This window comes from Mustela nigripes, chromosome 1 (assembly GCF_022355385.1).
Source record: "Mustela nigripes isolate SB6536 chromosome 1, MUSNIG.SB6536, whole genome shotgun sequence".
NCBI lineage: Eukaryota > Metazoa > Chordata > Mammalia > Carnivora > Mustelidae > Mustela > Mustela nigripes.
This window is the reverse complement of record NC_081557.1, coordinates 258,435,591-258,457,737: the sequence shown is the minus strand read 5'-3', so window position 1 is coordinate 258,457,737 and position 22,147 is coordinate 258,435,591. Positions and strand designations below refer to the sequence as shown.

The following is a 22,147-nucleotide window of genomic DNA, read 5'->3' as shown; positions in this document are numbered from 1 at the left end:
CCCACACACATACATATTAGAGTTGTGTGGGTAAGAGTGTGTAAATAGTCAGGAAAAATACACGACAAATGATTAACATTAGTCATGGGGATGCGGGAGTACAGAAAGCTTAAGAAGAAGAAAAAGTTATCCAATTTTTCATTAAGTAACTTTGAAATCCTTCACTGATTGCTATGATCACGTCTGTGTGATAGTTGTAAATCTGCAACTGGAAAGCTAATAAAATTTGAAGACAAAGGGAGAGAACAATTCAGAGGCCTAGAGAATGAGAAATATGTAATTGGTGGTAATGAGCCATAATTCCAAAGCTTTTAGTTGCCAGGAAATTCCTAATTTCTCTGACCTTGACTTCTTCATCTATAAAATAAAGATCACAGAAATTTGTGGCAATTCAGCAAAAAACTGTAAAGCGCCTTCAAAACTATATTCTACAATTGTGTATCACTTGGCAACTGCGACTATTAGGCTTTAGGTCAAACCTGGATCCCACTCGGGACTTCTTTTCCTGTGACTTGTCCATCTAGCTTTAGGATCTGCTGCCACCATGTGGGCAGCAGTGGGTAATGTTGACCAGGCAACCAGTCTGATTTATCAGGATTTTCCGTTTGTTAATGGGATAAAAATAAAGTTCATTGAGATGTATATATACAAAGATTTGTGTATATACTAGATTTGTTGTGTTTATATAAATGGAGAATAGTTAATTTTATTTGCATTTCATTTTGTGTAATTTCTATTACTATGTCTTCACATTCATTTTTTTCTATACTGTATCTAATCTTCTATTAATCCATCCAATGCATTTTTATTTTTCTTAAATATTTTATTTATTTATTTTAAAGAGAGATAATAGGGGAAGCACAAGTGGGAATAAGGGTAGAGGGAGAGAGAGAATCTCAAGCTGACTCCACACCAAGCCATGGAGCCTGACAGGGAGCTGGATCGCACAACACTGAGATCATGACGAACCAAAGTCAAGAGTCGACTGCTCAACTGACAACCACCCAGGTGCCCCCCATCCAATGCATTTTTCATTTTAGATGTTGTATTTTTCATCTCTAGAACTTTAATATGGGTCTCTTTAGCTTGTTTACTCTCTCTTCACTCACTTATGTTTATCTTTATGTTTTTGGCCATGTCCTAATTTTAGTAGTTGACTTAAAGTCCTTGTCAACTAATTCTGTCATCTGTCAACACTATGAATTTATTTACTGAGTGGAAGACTATACAGTATACGCTGTAAGTCATATATTTATACTTGGTTAAATGTCTTATAACTTTTTATTGCAAATTTACCTTGTTAGGTGGTGGAATTTTATTTTCATTATTTGGTATTTTTTTTTTTTTAGATGTACAGGGTTTTTTTTTTTTTTTAAAGATTTTTGTTTATTTATTTGACAGAGAGAGATTACAAGTAGACAGAGAGGCAGGCACAGAGAGAGAGAGAGAGAGAGAGGCAAGCAGGCTTCCTGCTGAGCAGAGAGCCCGATGCGGTCGATCCCAGGACGCTGAGATCATGACCTGAACGGAAGGCAGCGGCTTAACCCACTGAGCCACCCAGGCGCCCTAGATGTACAGGGTTTTTGTTCTAGAAGAGAGACATTGGGAATTTGAGCCACTAGAAGCTTTCTATGAAGTTAATTAATTCATCTTTAGGACATATTTATTTTAGAGTAAAATTTACCCTACCACTGAGGTAACACACTTTTAAGGACTCTGCTTGAAGTGTTTGCAGGTCTTTCCAGTCTGGCGGAGGAAATAGGGACTACGGCCATACCACTCACTGTTTCTCCAGTTCCTCCCCAGTCTCAGGAGGCTTGTCACATGCATGTGAAGATCAGTATTCAGCCAAAGACATGAGAGGACTCTGATTTTTATTATTATTTGTAATTTTAAGAGGCTCTTCAGAGGCAATGTGTCTCATATTTATTGTAAAAATAATTTCATTGAATGTTTAATTTGTCCCAGTAATTCTGCTTATTGTCCTCCATTTTGTCTTAATATCATGCTGCTCTATGTCATTGAAACTTCTGCCATATTTTATCATGACTCTCAAGTATCTTTTGCTTAAATTTTTGACAATTCAATAAAATTAGTTTTTATGAAAAAAATCTTTCAATTCTAGAGAGAAATTGAGCTATTATAACTAATTGCTATGGTACTTTAGAACATTATTATACCTTATCAGATTATAATGCCAAATAAATTGCATTGCCCTATCAAATTACATTGTTCTTCCTTGCTGAAACTTTTAATATAGATTTTTTAACTTCAAAGATTTTGTTTAAATTCAAATTAGTTAACATATGTGTAGTATTAGTTTCAAGAGTAGCATTTGGTGATTCATCACTTATATAAAACAGAGCTCACCCCAATAAGTGTTCTCCTTAATGCCCATCACCCATTTAGCAGTCCCCAACCTCCCCTCCAACAGCCCTCAGTTTGTTCTCTATACTTAAGAGTCTCTTATGGTTTGCTTCCCTCTCTGTTTTTATCATATTTTATTTTTCTTTACCTTCCCCTAGGTTCAGCTGTTTTGTTTCTTAAATTCCACATATGGGTGAAATCATATGGTGTTTGTCTTTCTCTGGCTCACGTATTTCACTTAACATAATATACTCTAGCTCCATCCACATCATTGCAAATGGCACAATTTTATTCTTTTTGATGGCTGGGTAATATTCCATTATAGCTCTATATATACCACCTCTTCTTTATCCATTCATCATTTGATGGCCATTTGGGATTTTTCCATAATTTGACTATTGTTGATAGGACTGCTATATACATTGGGGTGCATGAGCCCCTTTAAATCAGTATTTTTATATCCTTGTATAAATACCTAGTAGTATAATTGCTGGGTTATGGGGTACCTCTATTTTTAACTTTTTGAGGAACCTCCATACTGTTTTCAAGAATGGCTTTCCCAGTTTGCATTCTCACTAAGTGTAAGAGGGTTCCACTTTCTCCACATCTTTGCCAATATCTATTGTTTCCTGAGTCGTTAATTTTAGTCATTCTGACAGGTGTGAGGAGGTATCTCATTGTGGTTTTGATTTGTATTTCCCTGATAATGAATAATGTTGAGTATTTTTCATGTGTCAGTAGGCTATTTGTATGTCTACTTTGGAGAAATGTCTGTTCATGTCTTCTGCCCATTTCTTGACTGGATTATTTTTTGGGGAGTGTTGATTTTGTAAACTTATTTATAGATTTTGGATACTACCCCTTTATCCAATGTGTCATTGGCAAATACCTTCCATTCTGTAGGTTGCTTTTTAGTTTTTTGATTGTTTCTTTCATTCTGCTGCTTTTTATCTTGATAAAGTCCCAGTTGTTCATTTTTGCTTTTGTTTTCCTTGCCCCTGGAGACATGTCTAGTAGGAAATTGCTATAGAAGAGAACAAAGGGGTTGCTGTCTGTATTCTCTTCTAGGATTTTTATGGTTTCCTGTTTGATCCATTTTTAATTTATTTTTGTGTATGATGGAAGAAAGTGGTCAGTTTCATTCATCTGCATATTTCTGTCTAATTTTCCCACCATCATTTGTTGAAGAGACTGTCTTTTTTCCATTGGACATTCTTTCTTGCTTTGTTGACTATCAGCTGACCATATAGTTGTGGGTACATTTCTGGGTTCATTATTCTATTTCATTGATTTATGTGTCTGTTTTTATGCCAGAATCATAATGTCTTGATAATTATAGCTTTGTAATGTAGCTTGAAGTCCAGAATTGTGATGGCTCCAGGTTTGGTTTTCTTTTTCAACATTCTTTTGGCTATTCAGTGTCTTTTCTGGTTCCATACAAATTTTAGAATTGTTTGATAGAGCTCTGTGAAAAACAACTGGTGTTATTTTACAATTTTTTTCCAGCTCTGTGAAAAACACTGATGAAAAATATTGGTGTTAATTTATTTGGTATTGTTTTGTTTACAGTGAATGTGTAGATTGCTTTAGGTGGCATAGACATTTTAATAGTATTTGTTCTTCCAATCATAAGCATGAAAAATTTTCCATTTCTTGTCATCTTTAATTTTTTCATAAGTGTCTATAGTTTTCAGAGTATAAATCTTTACCTCTTTGGTTATGTTATTCTTAGGTCTTTTATGGGTTTGGGCATTGTTTTAAATGGAATGAATTCTTCGATTTCTAATTCTTCTACTTCATTTTTGGTGTATAGAAAAGCAACAGATTTCTGTATGCTGATTTTATATCTTGAAATTTTGCTGAATTCAGGCATCAGTTCTAACAGTTTTTGGTGGAGTCATTTGGGTTTTTAACATACGGTATCATGTCATCTGTGAATAGTGATAGTTTGACATCTTTCTTGCTTTTTTAGATGCCTTTTCTTTTTATTGACCAATTGCTAAGGCTAGGACTTCTAGTACTATGTTGAACAAAAGTGGTGAGAGTGGGCATCCTTGTCATTTTCCTGATCTTAGGGGAAAAACTCTCAGTGTTTCCCAGTTGAGGATGATATTCACTGGGTGTCTTGTATATGGTTTTTATGATATTGAGATATGTTCCTTCTATTCCTACTTTATTGAGGGTTTTCATCAAGAAAAGATGCTCTATTTGTGGAATATATAGGAATAAATCCCACTCATCAAGGTGAATAATCCTTTTAATGTACTGTTGGATTCAGTTAGGTTTGTGTCCATGTTCATCCAGGATCTTGGCCTATAATTCTCCTATTTAGTGGGGTCTTTGTCTGATTATGGAACCAAGTTAATGCTGGCCTTATAGAATGAGCTTGGAAGTTTTCCTTCCCTTTATATTTTTTGGAACAGTTTCAGAAGAATATATACTAATTCTTTGAATGCTTGGTAGAATTCCCTTGAGAAGCCATCTGGCCCTAGACTCTCATTTGTTGGAAGATTTTTTAAAAGATTTTATTTATTTATATAACAGAGAGAGAGAGAGAGAGAGAGAGAGAACAGAAGTAGGCAGAGAGGCAGGGCAGAGAGAGAGCGGGAAGCAGGCTCCCTGCTGAGCAGAGAGCCAGGTGTGGGGCTCAATCCCAGGACCCTGAGATCATGACCCGAGCTGAAGGCAGAGGCTTAACCCACTGAGCCACCCACGTACCCCTGTTGGGAGATTTTTGATAACTGCTTCAATTTATTTGTTTGTTATGGATCTGCTCAGATTTTCTATTTCTTCCTGTTTCAGTTTTGATGGCTTATATGCTTTTAGGAATTTATTTATTTCTTCTAGATTGCCTAATTTTTTGGCATATAATTGCTCATAATATTCTCTTATAATTTTTGTATTTCTACAGTGTTGGTTGTGATGTCTCCTCTTTCATTTATGATTTTATTTACTCAGGTACTTTCTCTTTTCTTTTTCATAAGTCTGGCTGGGGGTTATCAATTTTGATGGACCTTTCAGAGAATCAGCTCCTAGTTTCATTGATCTGTTCTACCATTCTTGTTGTTGTTTTTTAATTTCTATATCATTCATTTCTGTTCTAATATTAATCATTTCCATTCTTCTGCCAGTTTTAGGCTTTATTTCTTGCTCTTTTTCCAGCTTCTTTAAGTGTAAGGCTAGGTTGTATATTTGAGACTTTTCTTGCTTCTTTAGGAAGGCCTGTATTGCTATCTATTTCCCTCTTAGAACTGCTTTTGCTGCATCCCAAAGATTTGGGATTGTCATGTTTTCATTTTCTTTTGATTCTATGTATTTTTTTTATTTATTAATTTCCTGGTTGACCCCCTCATTCTTCATTAGGATTTCCTTTAATCTCCATATATTTGTGGTCTTCCCAAATTTTTCTTGTTGTTGACTTCAAATTTCATAGCTTTGTGGCCTGAAAATATGTATGGCATGATCTCAATCTTTTTTTTTTTCCCCCTTCAGATTTTCCTTATTCATTTTAGAGAGAGAAAGAGAGACAGAGAGAGAGAGACAGCATGAGCAGGGGAGAGAGGCAGAGGGAGAAGCAGTGGGGAGCCCGACATGGGGCTCAGTTCTAAGACCCAGAGACCATGATCTAGGCAAAGATAGCCCTTAACCATCTGAGCCACATAGGCACACCAATCTCAATTTTTTTTGTACCATTTGAAGCCTAACTGTGACCCAGTGTGTGGACTCTTCTGGAGAATGTTCCATGTGCTCTCAAAAAGAATGTTTATTCTGCTGTCTTAGGATAAAATGCTCTGAATATGTCTATTAAGTCCATCTGCTCCATAGTGTTATTGTTGGCTTGTTGATCTTTTGCTTAGATCATCTGTCCATACATTGCTGGGAGTGGGGTGTTAAAGTTCCTTATTATTATTGTATTATTATCAATGAGTTCCTTTAAGTTTGTTATTAATTGATTTACATACATGGTTGCTCCAAAGTTGGGGGCATACATATTTACAATTGCTAAATTTTCTTGTGGTTAGACCTCTTTATTATGATATAGTGCCCTTCTTCATATCTGACTACAGTCTTTGGTTGAAAATCTCATTTGTCTGATGCAAGTACACATACACCAGCTTTCTTTTAATGTCCATTAGCAAGATAAATTGTCCTCCACCACCTCACTTTCAGTCTGGATGTGTCTTTGGATCTAATATGAGTCTCTTATAAGCAGCCTATCAGTAGGTCTTATTTTTTTTTTTTTAATCTATTTTGACATGCTATGTCTTTTGATTGAAACATTTAGTCCATTTACATTCAGAATAATTACTGATAGATATAAATTTAGTGCCACTGTATTAACTGTAAAGTCACTTTTCTTGTAGATTGTCTCTGTTCCTTTCTAGTCTTTGTTGCTTTTGGTCTTCCACTCAAAGACTTCCCTTTAATATTTCTTGCAGAGCCGGTTTATTGTTCACAAACTCCTTCAGTTTTTACTTGTCTTGGAAAATCTTTTATCTCTTCTTATATTCTGAATCACAGCCATGCTGGATAAAGTATTCTTGGCTGCATATTTTTCCTATTTAGCATGTTGAATATATCATGCCACTCTCTATGGCCTGCCAATTCTATGGATAAATCTGCTGTTAGCCTTATGTGCCTACCCTTGTGGGTTAAAGATCTTTTGTCTCTAGTTGCTGTCAGAATTCTCCTTCATCTTTGTATTTTGCAAGTTTCACTATGATATGTCTTGGTGTTGACCTGTTTTTGTTGATTTTTCTGGAGAATTCCCTATGGCTTTTGGACTTGAATTCCTGTTACCCAGATTAAGGAAGTTCTCAGCTATAATTTGTTCTGCCTCCCTTTCCTGCTCTTCTTCTTTTGGGAGTCTTATAATATGGGTTTATTGCACTTTATGGAATTACTGAGTTCCTTAAGTCTATATTTGTGATCTAATGGTTTTCTTTCCCTTTATTTTTCAGCTTCATTATTTTCCATAATTTTATCTTCTATCACCACTTCCTTCCTTTGCATCTTACATCTTTGTTGTGATTACATCCAGTCAATTTTGCATCTCAGTTATAGCATTTTTTTTATTGCAGCCTGACTAGTTTTTAGGTCTTTTTATTTATAGCAAGGGTTACTATGGTCTTATGCTTTTTTCAAACCCAGCTAGTATTCTTATGACTGTTCTAAACTCTTGTTCAGATATACTGCTTATATCTGTTTTAAATAAGTCTGGGATTTCTTCTTAATCTTCTTTTGGGGAGAATTTCTTCATTGTGTTGTTTTGGCTAAGTTTCTGCCTTTTGCATGTTATGAAATCTTGTTATATTTCTTACTCCTGAGAGTAATGTGATATCAAAAAGAGGTCATACACCATCCAGGGACTGGTGCTTCAGGAAGTGTTTCTGCTGTATGCTGTATACATTCTACTGCTGTGTTTTGGCTGCTCTTTTCCACAGGTTAGTCCCCTACAGAGTTCCTCCTTGCTTGCAGTGAGAAGTGTTTGAGCCTTTATCTAGGTGTGTTTTGATATGTGTTTTAAGATAAGCCTGATTAAAACAAACAAATAAGCAAAATCAGAAAAAACCTGGTCCAAAAAAAGAGAAAAGGTCAATGAACAACAAAAAAAGCAAACAAATAGATTAAAAAATAAATAATAAAAAAAAAAAAACAAACGAACAAACAAAAAATCTATAAGCCTGATTCCAAAGGAAAATTAAGGGGAGGGGGATTGGTCCTATTTCCATCAGAACTAAAGTTGACACTTTGGAGAAATCAATGATCAGCAGACTGGGTACACATGGGAGGCCTGCGTTGGTTCTCTGGGAAAGAGATCCACTGTGCAGGATCACAGTCAGACCTGCCCTAGTAGAGATGCCCCTGGAAGGTGCAAGGAGGTAATGTCTGGTGTAGGCAGTTCCAGCCTCTACTGGAGGCACTGTGTTTCTCTCTGAAGCCCAACCATGCTAGGGGAGAGGTGGCATTGGAAAATGGCACGATTTCACCCTCCCATCCACAGGGCTAGGACCTAAAGACTGCCCCTGTTCAGGAGGCACTCACAGAAAAACAAAAAATCTCCCCTGCTGTGTCCCAGGCCTTAGTAAGATCCCTGCCCTCAACCTGTCCATGCCCAGGCTGTCTGCATGCTGGGAGTCATAGTCCTGTGTTTTATCTCTGGTTGGTGGCTGGGATTGAAAACTCCAAATCTTAAAGTACCCAGCAAGACATGGACCTGCTCCCCTCCCCTGCAGGAGAGCCACACAGTGCAGCACCCAGCACTGTTCTATCTCAAAAAAGCAGTCACATGGCCACAAGGATTCTTGGAGTCTATGGTAAAGCATAGTGAAAAGCTGTGACCAGATTATCTATCTTTTGCACATGTCTCTGTCCCTTGGGGGTGCCACGCACTATGCTGCTCACCTTCCACTCCCAGGCTTCTGTCTTCCCTCTCCCCAGGAGCACTGCTTCCTATCTGGCTGGACTCCTCAAATCAATTTCCTAGTTGTTCAAAATGTTTTGATGTTGAACAGCTTTGTTCAAAAATGAGGCAAAACCAGGGCCTCCCATCTACTCTGCTATCTTGCCTCCTCCCCCATAGGTTTGTTTTTATTTGAAGTTTCCAGTGTTCCCCCAAAGTTACCTATATAGTCCCACCATGTGTCATGCGATGGTAGTTGGGGACTTGTCTCTGTTCTTCTTCCCACATTAGTAAAAAGTGCCCATTATATTGATGTTATAATATGAGCACATAAAGATTTGCCTGCAAATCTGCAGGTTTTGCTGGAACATCTGTGAGAGAAAGGATGAGAAATGAATCCACAGAAAACTGGAGGCCCAGACACCACAGTAAGGTTTGGGTGTTGTCTGGTCTAGTAAGACACGTGTTATTCCAAAAGTTATGATTGATAATATGCAAGTTTATCCCAACACTTAAAATGTTAACGAGGTACAAGCCTTTGTAGAGATCTGGGTTTTGGAAGATTTTTATTCCTCACCTGCCACAATGCACCTCTGTCCCTTATACTGCCTGGTCAATAAAAGATACATGTGGGAGTGGGAATCAAAGCAGCAAGCTGCTTTTGAGAAAGCAAAATACTGGTGAAACACATTGAAGCTCTGGCCATCTCCTAAGCAGGGTTACCATTTGAGTTAGATATGAATGTAACTGTTTAAGGTATGGATTGGACATTGTGGTAGAGACACCAGAAAGGGAGAATACACGTGTGACTTTGGACCCTGCTCTGGAAGGGGGAAGAAACCTGATATACCCCCATAGAACTATAGCTCCTAGCAATTCTCCTCCACCTCGAGTCTCTCATACAGCAGCAGATGCAGCAGCCAGGGGGCTGAGCTCAGAGCAGTCTGGCAGGTGATTTGTTGTTAACTCTTTACACTGACAGTTGGACTTTTCTAAAAGGATTAGTCCTATAGCTTGGACAATGGAAAGTTAAAGTGTGGATGATCATAAGCCAGCCATTTTGGGGGAAAAAATGTGTGGAAAGACATTCGGGTCTGTCTGCAAGAGCCTGAGGCAGCCCTCATAGTTTTTCCCATCCCAGCTCATAAGGCACTGACAATCAAGAAACTGATGCTTTAGCTCAGGTTCAAGTCTTAGTTACTGACCCTTCAGTAGATATAACAGATTGAGGTCATCAGAGTGCCTGAATAGGATGGTGTATTGCCAGGGAGGTCAGATTGTTCTGACCTTGTATGATGACTTAGTTAATGCAGTAGAGCATGTCCTGTGTATTCTGAGCAGCCAAGGCAACAGCCAAAAGAATCTAGGCCACCCATTTTAGTTCCCAGGTGGTGAGGGTCTGGCAAATTCATCATACTGGCCCTCTCCTTCAGAGTGCAGGTTCTAAATTTGTCTTGGTTTGTATCTGGTCTAACCCAAGATTTCCCTTACCACCATGCAAACCAGGCTGCCACCTCTAGTTATAGGAGAAACTGACTACCATGTATGGATAGTGATCTGTGGTTACATTTCAAAGCTCGTGATTTGCAAGAATGGGCAAAAGCACATGACATTAAGTAGAGGGTTAGTCTTCCCTATAACTCACATTCAGCAGGGTTGAGAGTAAAAGATAATGAAATATGAAAGCAGCAAATTAAATTGTTAGCATGTAAAACCACCTCAGCTGGGTGGATTTAAATATTGCTCCAGGATTTAACACATTTGAATGATCAACTAGTAGGGCCTATTGCTCTATTTGCCAGATCAGGAACCGCTGCCAAAGTGCCCAATACTGTAAAGTTATGGAAATCATGGGAAACAGACACTGCCCCAGCTCTCACTGTGGATCAATGTGGTATGCTACTTGGAAAAGGTGTCATCTACCAGAATTTACAGTGGAACATCCCACCAAGTTGGGTGTTACTTCCCACTCCTGGGAGAGGGGGAAATACTCAATCTCCTCTGAGATCTCAATGTCCTACTTCAGGCTGCACCTGCTAAAATGCAGGATGCCCGGAATGGAACATGCACCATTAAAAGGAGAAGATGTGGGCCCTGATCTGGCATACCCAGCCAGAACCCATTTTCTCATGCCTGACAGTGCTGTATCCCCTGGCCAACATGTATTATATGTATAACCAGTTCAAGTTTCTAAAGCTGCCAACTTCCCTGTCTTCAGGACCAGTAGGAAACGTTCTGTGTTTTCACCGTCATGATAGTCTCACTGCTTTCTTCTCTCCATTGGCCTGGAGGACATTTTTTTTAAAAAGATTTTATTTATTTATTTATTTTTCAGAGAGAGAGAGAGGGAGAGAGCATGCACAAGCAGGGGAGGGGCAAGCAGAGGGAGAAGCAGTCTCCCCAATGAGCAAGGAGTCTGATAGGATCGTGACCTGTACTGAAGGCAGACACTTAACCAACTGAGCCACCCCGGGCATCCCAGCATTTTAACACACATAGGACATTTTAACACATATAGAAGCCCTTACAAAATTCATGAGTAAACCTTAAATGACAGCCAACAAATCCAGTCCTTACTGAATAGTGAAATGTCTCTGATGAGAAAATCTGTTTTCCAATATAAAATGATTTTAGCCATTATCACTGTCTCACAAGGAGACACCTGTGCCAGTATCCAAACAGACTGTTGTCTGGTCATACTTGATGAATGAGCCTACTAATCTATCACGAGGACACAAGTGAATGTCTTGAATGATCTGACCTATAGCTTAGGGGAACTGACAAATCAATAGTTCAGATGAACTTCTGTAGAAAAAGTTGTCACTGACTTTGGAGACTATTGTTCTAATGTGTGTTTTCTCTTAGATGTGCTTATATTGTTGCTATAGTGCTTGCTTCCACAGCAGCCAATCAGCTGCTAAACCAGCTGAGCCACCCAGCCCCCCCCCCCCCCCGCCCCGCCCCGTGCTAGTGAAATCCTTGACTGCCTGTTCAGGGCCCATTCCAGAAGAGGGGCCTGTGATATTGTAAGATCCGGTCATGAGAAGTGGAATGTTTGGGGAAGATCATAGAAAAGATATGACCCTCAGGTGATCTATAAGCTGGACCCCAAAACTCAGAGGTTCCTCACCTTGTCCCCTATCCTTGGAATGTGGGTTCCACTTACTGTTCTAAAGATGTTGCCTTGAGATAATTATGTAGTCTTGGAAGATCCTACAGGATATATGGGACTGAGCTCAGTCAAGACCTGTTTATAAACTTTCAAGGTTTTGCAGGTGGGTGCGAGGATCCATGCATCTTGCTGCCGCCCCGAAGAAGCTTCATGTGTACATTCCTTTTGTCGATTAAAATTGCCACCTGCTAACCTGGCACGAACTGCCTCTTTCTTTGGTCTCTCCTTGCCCTCTGAATACAGAGGCCATTTCAGATTATGCCAGGGAAGCTCTTGAGAGGGTTATGAACCAACATAAAGTAGTACCTTTTTCTAAAAAAATAGATGCAGGGGCATCTGGGTGGCTGAGTCGTTGGGCATCAGCCTTCGGCTCAGGTCGCGATCCCAGGGTCCTGGGATGTTGCTCTGCATCGGGTTCCAACCCCGCATCCGGCTCCCTGCTGTGGGAAGGCTGCTTCTCCATCTCCCACTCCCCCTGCTTGTGTTCCTTCTCTCACTGTGTCTCTCTCTGTCAAATAATAAAAATAAATTAAAAAAAAAATAAATAAATAAATGCAAAGCTTAATAAGAACACCAGAATTTTTCTGAGATGTTTCTTCCTTATACAGAGAAATTCAGTTCTGGTATAGCTACTGCTGTGTGAATGAACATAATCCCCTCTGATCATTACACAAATCAGGAAAAAAAGAACTCAATTAAAAAAAATTATTTTCATAATTAGTAGTGACAAGAATAATTTTATGTTGCATGGGAATGGGAGGTATTTACCATAATTCTTGTTAATAATCAATGATTATTAACTATTACCAGTCATTATTTCATATATATCCAGACATACTTGGTTGGGTGGGGGAGGGTGAAGGGCTGGAGACCATAATAGCAAAGGCAATACTTCATGCAAATAGTTGCCAGAAAACCAATAGAAGGGAAAACCATTAATACCAGGTTAATCTACTTAATAATGTAATGGAAGTAGAATGCCTTAGGAGTAAACAAGTCTGTTCAATCTCTTCTTTAAGATCACATTTCTCACCATATTATGTTTACCCAACTAGCATCTATTTAAATTCAACTTTCAAATAGCAAATGAGTGTTATTAAGGTTCTGGCTGAAAACTTCAGGTAAGAAATTTAAAAACCTTATGACAAGTAATATAAAAGCAATGTATGATGTATATTTGGATTTATATTTTCTTCTAAAAGAAATATCAATCATTACAAGGTTGTGGGTTAAATTTTAGCTTGTTTCATTACTTTAAAAAAGTATCCATTTCTATTTTTAAATAATTTGGGTTCCCCCCACCAGGTGTTATACTTAAGAATAATTTGATATTGAGGGAACTGTTCTATTGAGCAGTAAGGTGAATGCTTTATCCCAGTGTGAGCTCATTGGCTTCTTTAATTTTTATGTTTTAAAGATTTTACTTATTTATTTGAAAGAGAGAGCATAAGCAAGGGGAGGGGCAGAGGGAGAAGCAAACCCCCCGATGAACAAGGAGCCCAATGCCAGGCTCAACCTCAGGACCCTGGGATCATGACCCAAGCAGAAGGCAAACACTTAACCAACTGAGACACACAGATGCTGGCTCACTGTCCTCTTTAAAGGTTTATCTATTACCTTTAGTTCCTACAGTGGAAAATTCATTTGGTCCTTAACTAGCTAACACATAAAGTGAATACAGAGAGTATTCAAAAAAATACAAAAATGATTCTCACAAGTGACTACTATAGTCTTTAAGAGAGCACGGCATAATAAGAATCAATATGTCATTATTTGGTGGGTATTTTATTTCTTAATGTTGTGTAATGGATTTTTTATGTCTATATGTTTTATATTTATATATTCTAAATTTATATATATCAAATAAGCTTTATGCAAAGTCAAATTTATTTATTTAAAAAGGGATATTTAAAGTTTCTGTAAAGAAAATCCTGACGTAAAAGCAATAACCAGTTTTGGTAATGTAAATACTATGTATGCCCCCTTTTTGTTCAGTTAATTGAAGCATCTTTTATTATCATGACCTAGGATAAAAATATTTGTATATAGTAACTTCTTTTTAATTACATTAGCTTTTCCTTTGAACTCATCAGATTTCATTAATACATTAGTCATATTGTTAGCTATAATCTCCAAAAATTTTTTGGAGAGAGTAGATTACCATTTCAGTGATCCTAGGGTCAGAATAATTAAAATCACATTTTGAGTTTTCAGAAAACAACCTATTTAAGTCTTTATGGCCCATATAATTTCTTCATTTAGCTTTCTATTAAATTTAAGAACATAAATCAAAAATTAAACTTCAATAGTTTGAGAAGTTTCTCAATACTATTCCATTATTGAGGTCCTTTCTCAAAAACCAAAGTTTATTTATGATATAACACTGGTTTCCATAATGCACATCGCTCATCACTCATGTCCAGTCACTTCAAACTCCAAGATAAGCATCAAATACCACATCTGTAATGAAAACTTTCCTATCTTTACTCCCCACCTTCAACTTCCAAACAACAGAAAGCAATCTCTGTAAGAGCTGTGATGGTTTTTACCTGTGTCATTTCATCTGAAGGCACCTGTCATTTTCTCTACTTAGGAGAAAGAATTAAATGAGGAAGACAATAGATTTTAAATATGTCTTTTATTTTGGCACTATGCTTGTAGATTAATCAATATTGTTTTATTTATTTAAATATAATTTTTATCTTATATACTGTTTATATTATCACATAATTTGTAGTAGTTATTGAAGAGTTATGCATTTTATATATTAATGAATGTTTTATTATTTATCTTGTTTTATTTAATACTCATAAAAGCCTTTTGGATTGTTTCTAATTTCTATTTGATAGATGAGAAAAGTGGGTCTCATCAATATTAAGCAGCTTAATGCTAAATTAAAATTCTTTGTTTTTGATTCTAATACCTAAATTCTTATATTATCATGCTGACTTAATACTATGCTGATTTTTACTGTAGTTACATATGCAATTATCTCCACTGAGAGCATAAAATAGATGTAAGAATTATCTCTTTGGTTCATCTTTCACTTAGCTGTGAGTTTTCTGTCTAGTAGGCACCCAATAAACCCAAATAAACTGAACAAAGACTATATTTTAATTGTTTAAAACTGAATCTTTTCTCTTGTAGTGAATAAAATGAGTGTAATAATAGTAAATTGTTACTAGTGCTTCATTCTAGTGAGTCACAACAACTGTTTTAAAGTATCCTGGCAAGTAACTCTGAATCAGGCTGACACGAGCAGCCAGAAATTTTGTGCATACTATAACATTTTAGTATATGGAGCCTTGAATTGAAATCCATACCATGAACTGTATGATTACTCTGCCGAACTCTGAATAGTACTTTGTAAAAGTTAGTAACTATTTTAAAGAAGCATTCAGGGTTTCACTATAGATTACCTTTGGTGATAGGGGAGCTCAGAAAAAACATCACTAAAAAATACAAGATTTCTAATTTCAACAGGTCTATTAAAAAAAAAAACTCCATGTATACATGGACATATGCATACATATGCACAATTTTCAGAGATTATTTTACTCCTGATTTGTCCTACATTACCCAGTGTGAGTTACACAAACTTTTTTAAAAAATTTTTTCAATTTATTTATTTTCAGAAAAACAGTATTCATTATTTTTTTCACCACACCCAGTGCTCCATGCAATCCGTGCCCTCTATAATACCCACCACCTGGTACCCCAACCTCCCACACCCCCGCCACTTCAAACCCCTCAGATTGTTTTTCAGAGTCCATAGTCTCTCATGATACACAAACTTATAGTGTGCATTTTATATGTGTCAGCATGTTTGGGGTACTTTATGGTTTATAGGGGTAGACTCCTTACAACTGGTAAGGAGACATGATAGACTCTGATAGGACAATGTATCCTAGTGATTAATACAGTAGACTCTGGGAGCCAAAGAGCCTAAAGACTACTACTACCATTTTTTTTCTTATTCTACTATATGACTTTGGCAAATTACTAAACTTCCTTGAGCAATGGTTTCTTCTTTGATATGAGAATATAGGATCTATTTCATTGAATCTTTTTTTTTTTTTTAGTGAGAAATAAATGAGCTTAACATGTAACACACTTTGCACAATGTCTGACACACAGTAAGGGCTTAATTAATACTAGAAATTATGAAAGGTTTGGTCTAAATATCTCATAGTTGCTCCTCACACAGACCAGCTGGCTTTTGAACTGCACTTTCCACAGAAGAAAGGTTGAATTAGCAATTCTCCTCAAAGACCTCCTATTGATTAGTAACATTAACATATATACTTACAAAACAGTTTAGTCATTTATTTATAATTTTTTCTCAGTGATTATTAATACAAAATATTTTCCTAAAAATGGGGTACCTGGGTGACTCGGTAGGTTAAGTGTTTGCCTTTTGCTCAGGTCATGATCTCAGGGTCCTGGGATTGAGCCCCCACATTGGGCTCCCTGCTTCACAGGAAGCCTGCTTCTCCCTCTCCCACTCCCTCTGCTTGTGTTTCCTCTCTTGCTGTGTCTCTCTGTCAGATAAGTAAATAAATAAAGTGTTTAAAAAATAAAAATTAAAAAAATATTTTCTTAAATGTATTATGAAAGTAGTAATAAAAATTAAACTTTCTCTAATTGCTAATACTTCACATTTTTGTAAATATTTTTTTTGCAATAATCTTATCTATTAAGAACCAGTTACTACAGGGATACCTGGTGGCTCAGTGTGTTAAAGAGTCTCCCTTCAGCTCAGATCCTGATCCCGGGGTCCTGGGATCAAACCCTGCATCAGGGTCCCTGATCAGTAAGGAACATGCTTCTCCCTCTCCTCCTTGTACCCATTCTTACTACCTCTGTCTGTCTCTCTTTCTTTCCAATAAATAAATACATAAATAAATAAATAAAATCTTTTAAAAAAAAGAACAAATTACTACTCTAATAATATTTAATTGTTGCTAATGACATTGTACTAAATGCATTAAATATTGGAAAATCTATAGCCTTGGTATGTCTACATTTCTGAGCAAGTTCTGACCTAACCTGGTATTTCAATACCCAGGACCGAATGTAGAGTTAAGATATAGAGTGACTTCAAGGAATTTAATAGTAAGAATTTCACAATTATGAGATGGCAGTGAAAGGTTTGAAGGCTCACGTTTAAGAAAACGATCAGAGAGTGAGAATCATAACCCAAGCTAAAGCAACAGGTGGAGAAGTAAGACACATGTTACCCCAAGCCTGTAATTATCATAAAATAGGTGCTACCATGGGTAATATCATTTGGTCAAGAGAAGGCTCTTAAGGGTATCAATTGTTCTGAATCAAAACTGAAAAATAATTTTCCTTTTCTTTTTGCTTGAAAAGCAGAGAGATTTGTTTATGTCACATTTCATCAAGTCTTCTACATCAAGATACATCATGTTAAACAAGAACATTCTGCTGTTTTCTCTTAAGATTAGTCTCTTAGGAATCACTCTTGGTGGCAATGTTCTGATTTGGCCAATGGAAGGGAGTCATTGGCTGAACATTAAGATAATTATAGATGAATTGATTAAAAAAGAGCATAATGTGACTGTCTTAGTTGCCTCTGGTGCACTTTTCATCTCACCGGCCTCTAAACCATCTCTGATGTTTGAAATATATAAGGTGCCCTTTGGCAAAGAAAGAATAGAAGGAATCATCAAGGACTTTGTCTTGACATGGATGGAAAATAGGCCATCTCCTTCAACCATTTGGAGATTCTATCAGGAGATTGCTAGAGTCCTCAAGGACTTTCACATACTGTCTAGAGAAATCTGTGATGGTGTTCTCAAAAACCAAAACCTGATGGACAAGCTGAAGAAAAGCAAATTTGAGGTCCTAATATCAGATCCGGTATTTCCTTGTGGTGATATAGTAGCTTTAAAACTGGGAATTCCATTTATGTTCTCCTTGAGGTTTTCTCCAGCTTCAACAGTGGAAAAGCATTGTGGGAAGGTACCATTCCCTCCTTCCTATGTACCTGCTATATTATCAGAACTCTCCGACCAGATGTCTTTCACTGACAGAGTAAGAAATTTCATCTCCTACCATCTACAGGACTACATGTTTGACAGTCTTTGGAAATCATGGGATTCCTACTATAGTGAAGCTTTGGGTATGTGATTTTTAAAATTAATATCCAAATTTGAACAGAGTTTTGTATCACCTCTTAATTTCCCTGTAGTTTTTTTTTTTCAATCCCACATATTGATAAACTATCTATTAGTATCATTTGAGAACAGGAAGAAAGATAAAAAACAATATGCTTTGTAACTATAGTGTGTTGTTTTCCAATTTTATGGACTCAAAGATACCAGCTAAGTTCTTTCATGGATGACATATAGCAAGTTTTAAAACAGGACTGAATTCTCATTCAGATATTGCATTGATGATAGAAATTGCCTAGAAATTTCAGTGGTGAGTAGAGAAAGCTGGAAGAGATTAGACTTCCTATAAGTCCGTTACTAATATAGACGTATGTGTGTGTGTGTTTAAAAACTTACATGAGTATGGATAATCTCTGATCATTGTTTCATTGTTCATATATTTCCTACTGTTTACTAGGTGCCCCCTAGGTAGGGAAGTTATAAAAAGGACTAAGATGAAGATCCTGACTTCAAGAATTTCAGTCAAGCAGAGAAGTCATACAAGAGAGGGAATATTTACAGTATGAACAATGTGGGTAATGAAAATATGTATAAAGAACAGAGAGTATAAAAGAGTTGGGCAGAATATAATAGGAGAGAGTGACATTCTGAGAAACTAGAGTTGAGGTGATACACAAGAAAAAAATTTAAAGAGTTAATATGAATCTTTCTGCAAAACCAGGGTGGAGAAAGAAACTGTTCAATGTGGAATCTGAAAGTAGTATTATGTGTGCTGGGTATTACTGATGATTCTTTATTTATAAAGGTCAAAGTGCAAGGTGGGGGGTATGAGAAAGAACAATGAAGATGTCAGGCTTGCAAAAACTGGTTAATTCAAATAAGTATTTTCAAAGTCTCTTGTATGTCATGCTAAGCATTTTGGTTTTTGTCTACTAAACAACTGAGAACAGTTTAAAGGGATGTACTATAACTAGATTGCATCTTACATACAGTATCTGGATAGATGTGGACCTGGTGTGAAAAGATGTTAGCTTATAAGCTTCTACATAACTCCAGGAAAGATGTGGTAAGAGCATGTACTCGTGAAGTAGCTTGTAAGTGGAGAAAAATAATGCAGACGAGACTCCCATAGTAAGGCAATCAGGAGCGCAGGCTCTTGATAAAGAATTTCCACTTACAAGTGTATGACCATGGAGAAGCAATTAATTCTCTTTACATCTGCATTTATTCACCCCATCTCTAACAGAGCTACTATAAGGACTAAATTAGTTAACATATAAAAGGATCTTATAATACTGTCTAGGAGCTAGAAACCATTTAATTTGCTTTAGCTGTTTATCATGAAAAATTAATAAAAGCTAATGGCTAATTGGTTAGGACATGTTAAAAGGCATGAAGAAGAGATTAAGATGGTTTCTTTGGGGGGGGTTATAATTGGTATATAATATATTATTTTCTGGTGTAAAACATAATGATTCTATGTATGTATATATAACCATATGATCACCACAGTAAGTCTAATTAACACTTGTGACCGGACATAATTACATTATCTTTCCTTGTGGTGAGAACTTTTATGAGGTACTCTTTTAGCAACTTTTGAATATACAATACAGTGTTAACTATAGTCACCAAGCTATTTATTAAATCCCCAGGATTTATTTATGTTGTAACTGGAAGTTTGTGCCTTTAGACCTTCTTCATCCATTTCCCCCACCCCTACCCTCCACCTCTAGCAACCACCAATCTGTTCTCTGTATCAGAGTTGGGGTGCTGTTTGTTTTGTTTGGTTTTGTTTTTTGCATATTCCACATATAAATGAAATTATACATTGTTTGTCTTTCTCTGACTTATTTCACTTAGCGTAATGCCCTCGGGGTCCACCCACATTACCATAAATGGCAGGATTCTCTTTTTTATGTTTGAATAATTAATTATTATAATTTATAATTTTAATCTCCATTGTAGATAAAAATAATGCTGTAATGAACATGGGGACATAGCTATCTCTTAGAAATAGTGGTTTTGTTTTCTTTGGGTATAGTCTAGAAGTAGAATTCCTATCAAAGAATTACTGGATAATATGATGGTTCAATTTAATTTTTTTAGGAATCTCTATACTGTTTTCCATAGTGTCTGTGTTAGTTTATACTCCTATCAATAGTGCACAAGGGTTTCCCTGTTTCCACATCCTTGCCAATACTTGTTGTACCTTGTCTTATAACCATTCTAATAGGTGTGAGTTCATTAACAACATAGGAAACAACAAATGTTGGTGGGGATGGAGGGAAAGGGGAACTTTCTTACACTGTTGGTGGTAATGGAAAATGAGACAGCCACTTTGGAAAAGAGTATGGAGGTTTCTCAAAATGTTAAAAATAGAGCTACCCTATGACGAGCAAATGCACTACTGAGTTTTATCCAAAGGGTACAAAAATACTGATTCAAAAGGTCACATGCACCCTGATGTTTTAGCAGCATTATCAACAATAACCAATAGCCAAATTATGGAAAGAGCCCAAATGTCTGCATGTGTGTTTGTGTGTGTGTGTGTGTATGTATGTGTGTATATATATATATATATATATATATAACTGAGCCATCAAAAGGAGTAAAATATCACCATTTACATCAACATGGATGGAGTTAAGAGTGTATCATGGTAAATGAAGTGAGTCAGAGAAACAAATGCCATATGATTTCACTCATATGTGGAATTTAAGAAACAAAACAAATGAACATAGGGGAAAGGAAAAAAAGAGAAGGAAACAACCCATAAGAGACTCTTAACTACAGAGTAAAAACTGAGGGTTGCTGGAGAGGAAATGGGCAGGGGATGGGCTAAATGGGTGATGGGTATTAAGGAGGGAAATTGTGATGAGCACTGGGTATTATATGTAAGTGATGAGTCACTGAATTCAATTCCTGAAACCAATATTACATTATATGTTAAATAACTAGAATTTAAATAAAAACTTTTAAAAGTCAATCAATAAATAACAGGTGTGAGATGATATCTTGTGGTGGTTTTGATTTGCATTTCCCCAATGATGAGTGGTATTGACCCCTATTCATGTACCTGTTGGCCATTTGTTTGTTTTTTGGAAAAATCTCTATTCATGTTCTCTAGCTTTTTTTTTTTTCCTGCTATTGAGTTATATGAGTTTTTATATACTTTGGATATTAATCTCTTATAAGATGTATAATTTGTAAATATTTTCTCCCATTTGGCAGGTTGCCTTTCCGTTTGTTGATGGTTTTCTTTGCTATGTAGAAGCTTTTCAGTTTGATGTAGTTGCTCTTGCTTATTGTTCTTTTGTTATCTTTGGTGTCAAATCCAAAAAATCATCGCCAAGGCGGATGTCAAGGAGCTGACCACCTTAAAGTTTCAGGTCTTATTGATCAAGTCTTTAAATCATTTTCAGTTTGTCTTTGTGTGTGGTGTAAGGAAGTGATCCAATTTCCTTCTTCTGCATGTAGCTGCCCAGTTTTCCACTTATTAAAGAGGCTGTCCTTTCCCCATTGTGTGTTCTAGGCTTTTTATAATGACTTAGTTGACCATATAAGTGTGGTTTCTTTGGCAAGGATTATTAAAAGAAGCATTAATTGTGGGGCGCCTGGGTGGCTCAGTGGGTTAAGCCTCTGACTTTGGCTCAGGTCATGATCTCAGGGTCCTGGCATCCAGTCCCATGTCGGGCTCTCTGCTCCGCAGGGAGCCAGCTTCCCCCTCTCTGTCTGTCTGCCTCTCTGCCTGCCTGTGATCTCTCTGTCAAATAAGTAAATAAAACATTTTAAAAAAAGAAGCGTTAATTATAATTGGCTCATCATCTTCTCTGGGTATGCTAAGTGCTTGTCCCCAAATTCAAAAATTTATGTTTACCTCCTGGGATATAAATGAAAACTGAACTGTTCTGTTATTCAGAGAAAATAAGCATAGCTACTACATTGATTATAAACTAGCTTACAAAGGTAGAAGTGAATGGTCAATATTCTAGGGCTAAAACTGGATCTCTAAAAATGAAGAAAAATGATGAAGAAATGGCAATTTTATGAAGCTGTCAGGATCTG

The 22,147-nt window shown here is 36.7% G+C and overlaps 1 protein-coding gene across 4 annotated transcripts in view; it reads left to right on the top strand.

Annotated features, from left to right (window-relative positions):
* The first annotated feature begins 17,369 nt into the window (after positions 1-17,369).
* The window catches only part of LOC132006824 (UDP-glucuronosyltransferase 2A1), a 61,128-nt gene continuing 56,350 nt past the window's right edge, over positions 17,370-22,147 (top strand). For 2 of the 4 annotated variants that reach the window (XM_059384880.1, XM_059384871.1), the window contains exon 1: positions 17,370-18,085. In XM_059384880.1, coding sequence (XP_059240863.1) covers positions 17,370-18,085 — 716 coding nt within the window. Of the gene's footprint in view, positions 18,088-22,147 lie in introns of all 4 variants that reach the window. The other 2 variants (XM_059384905.1, XM_059384896.1) reach the window with 1 other exon arrangement.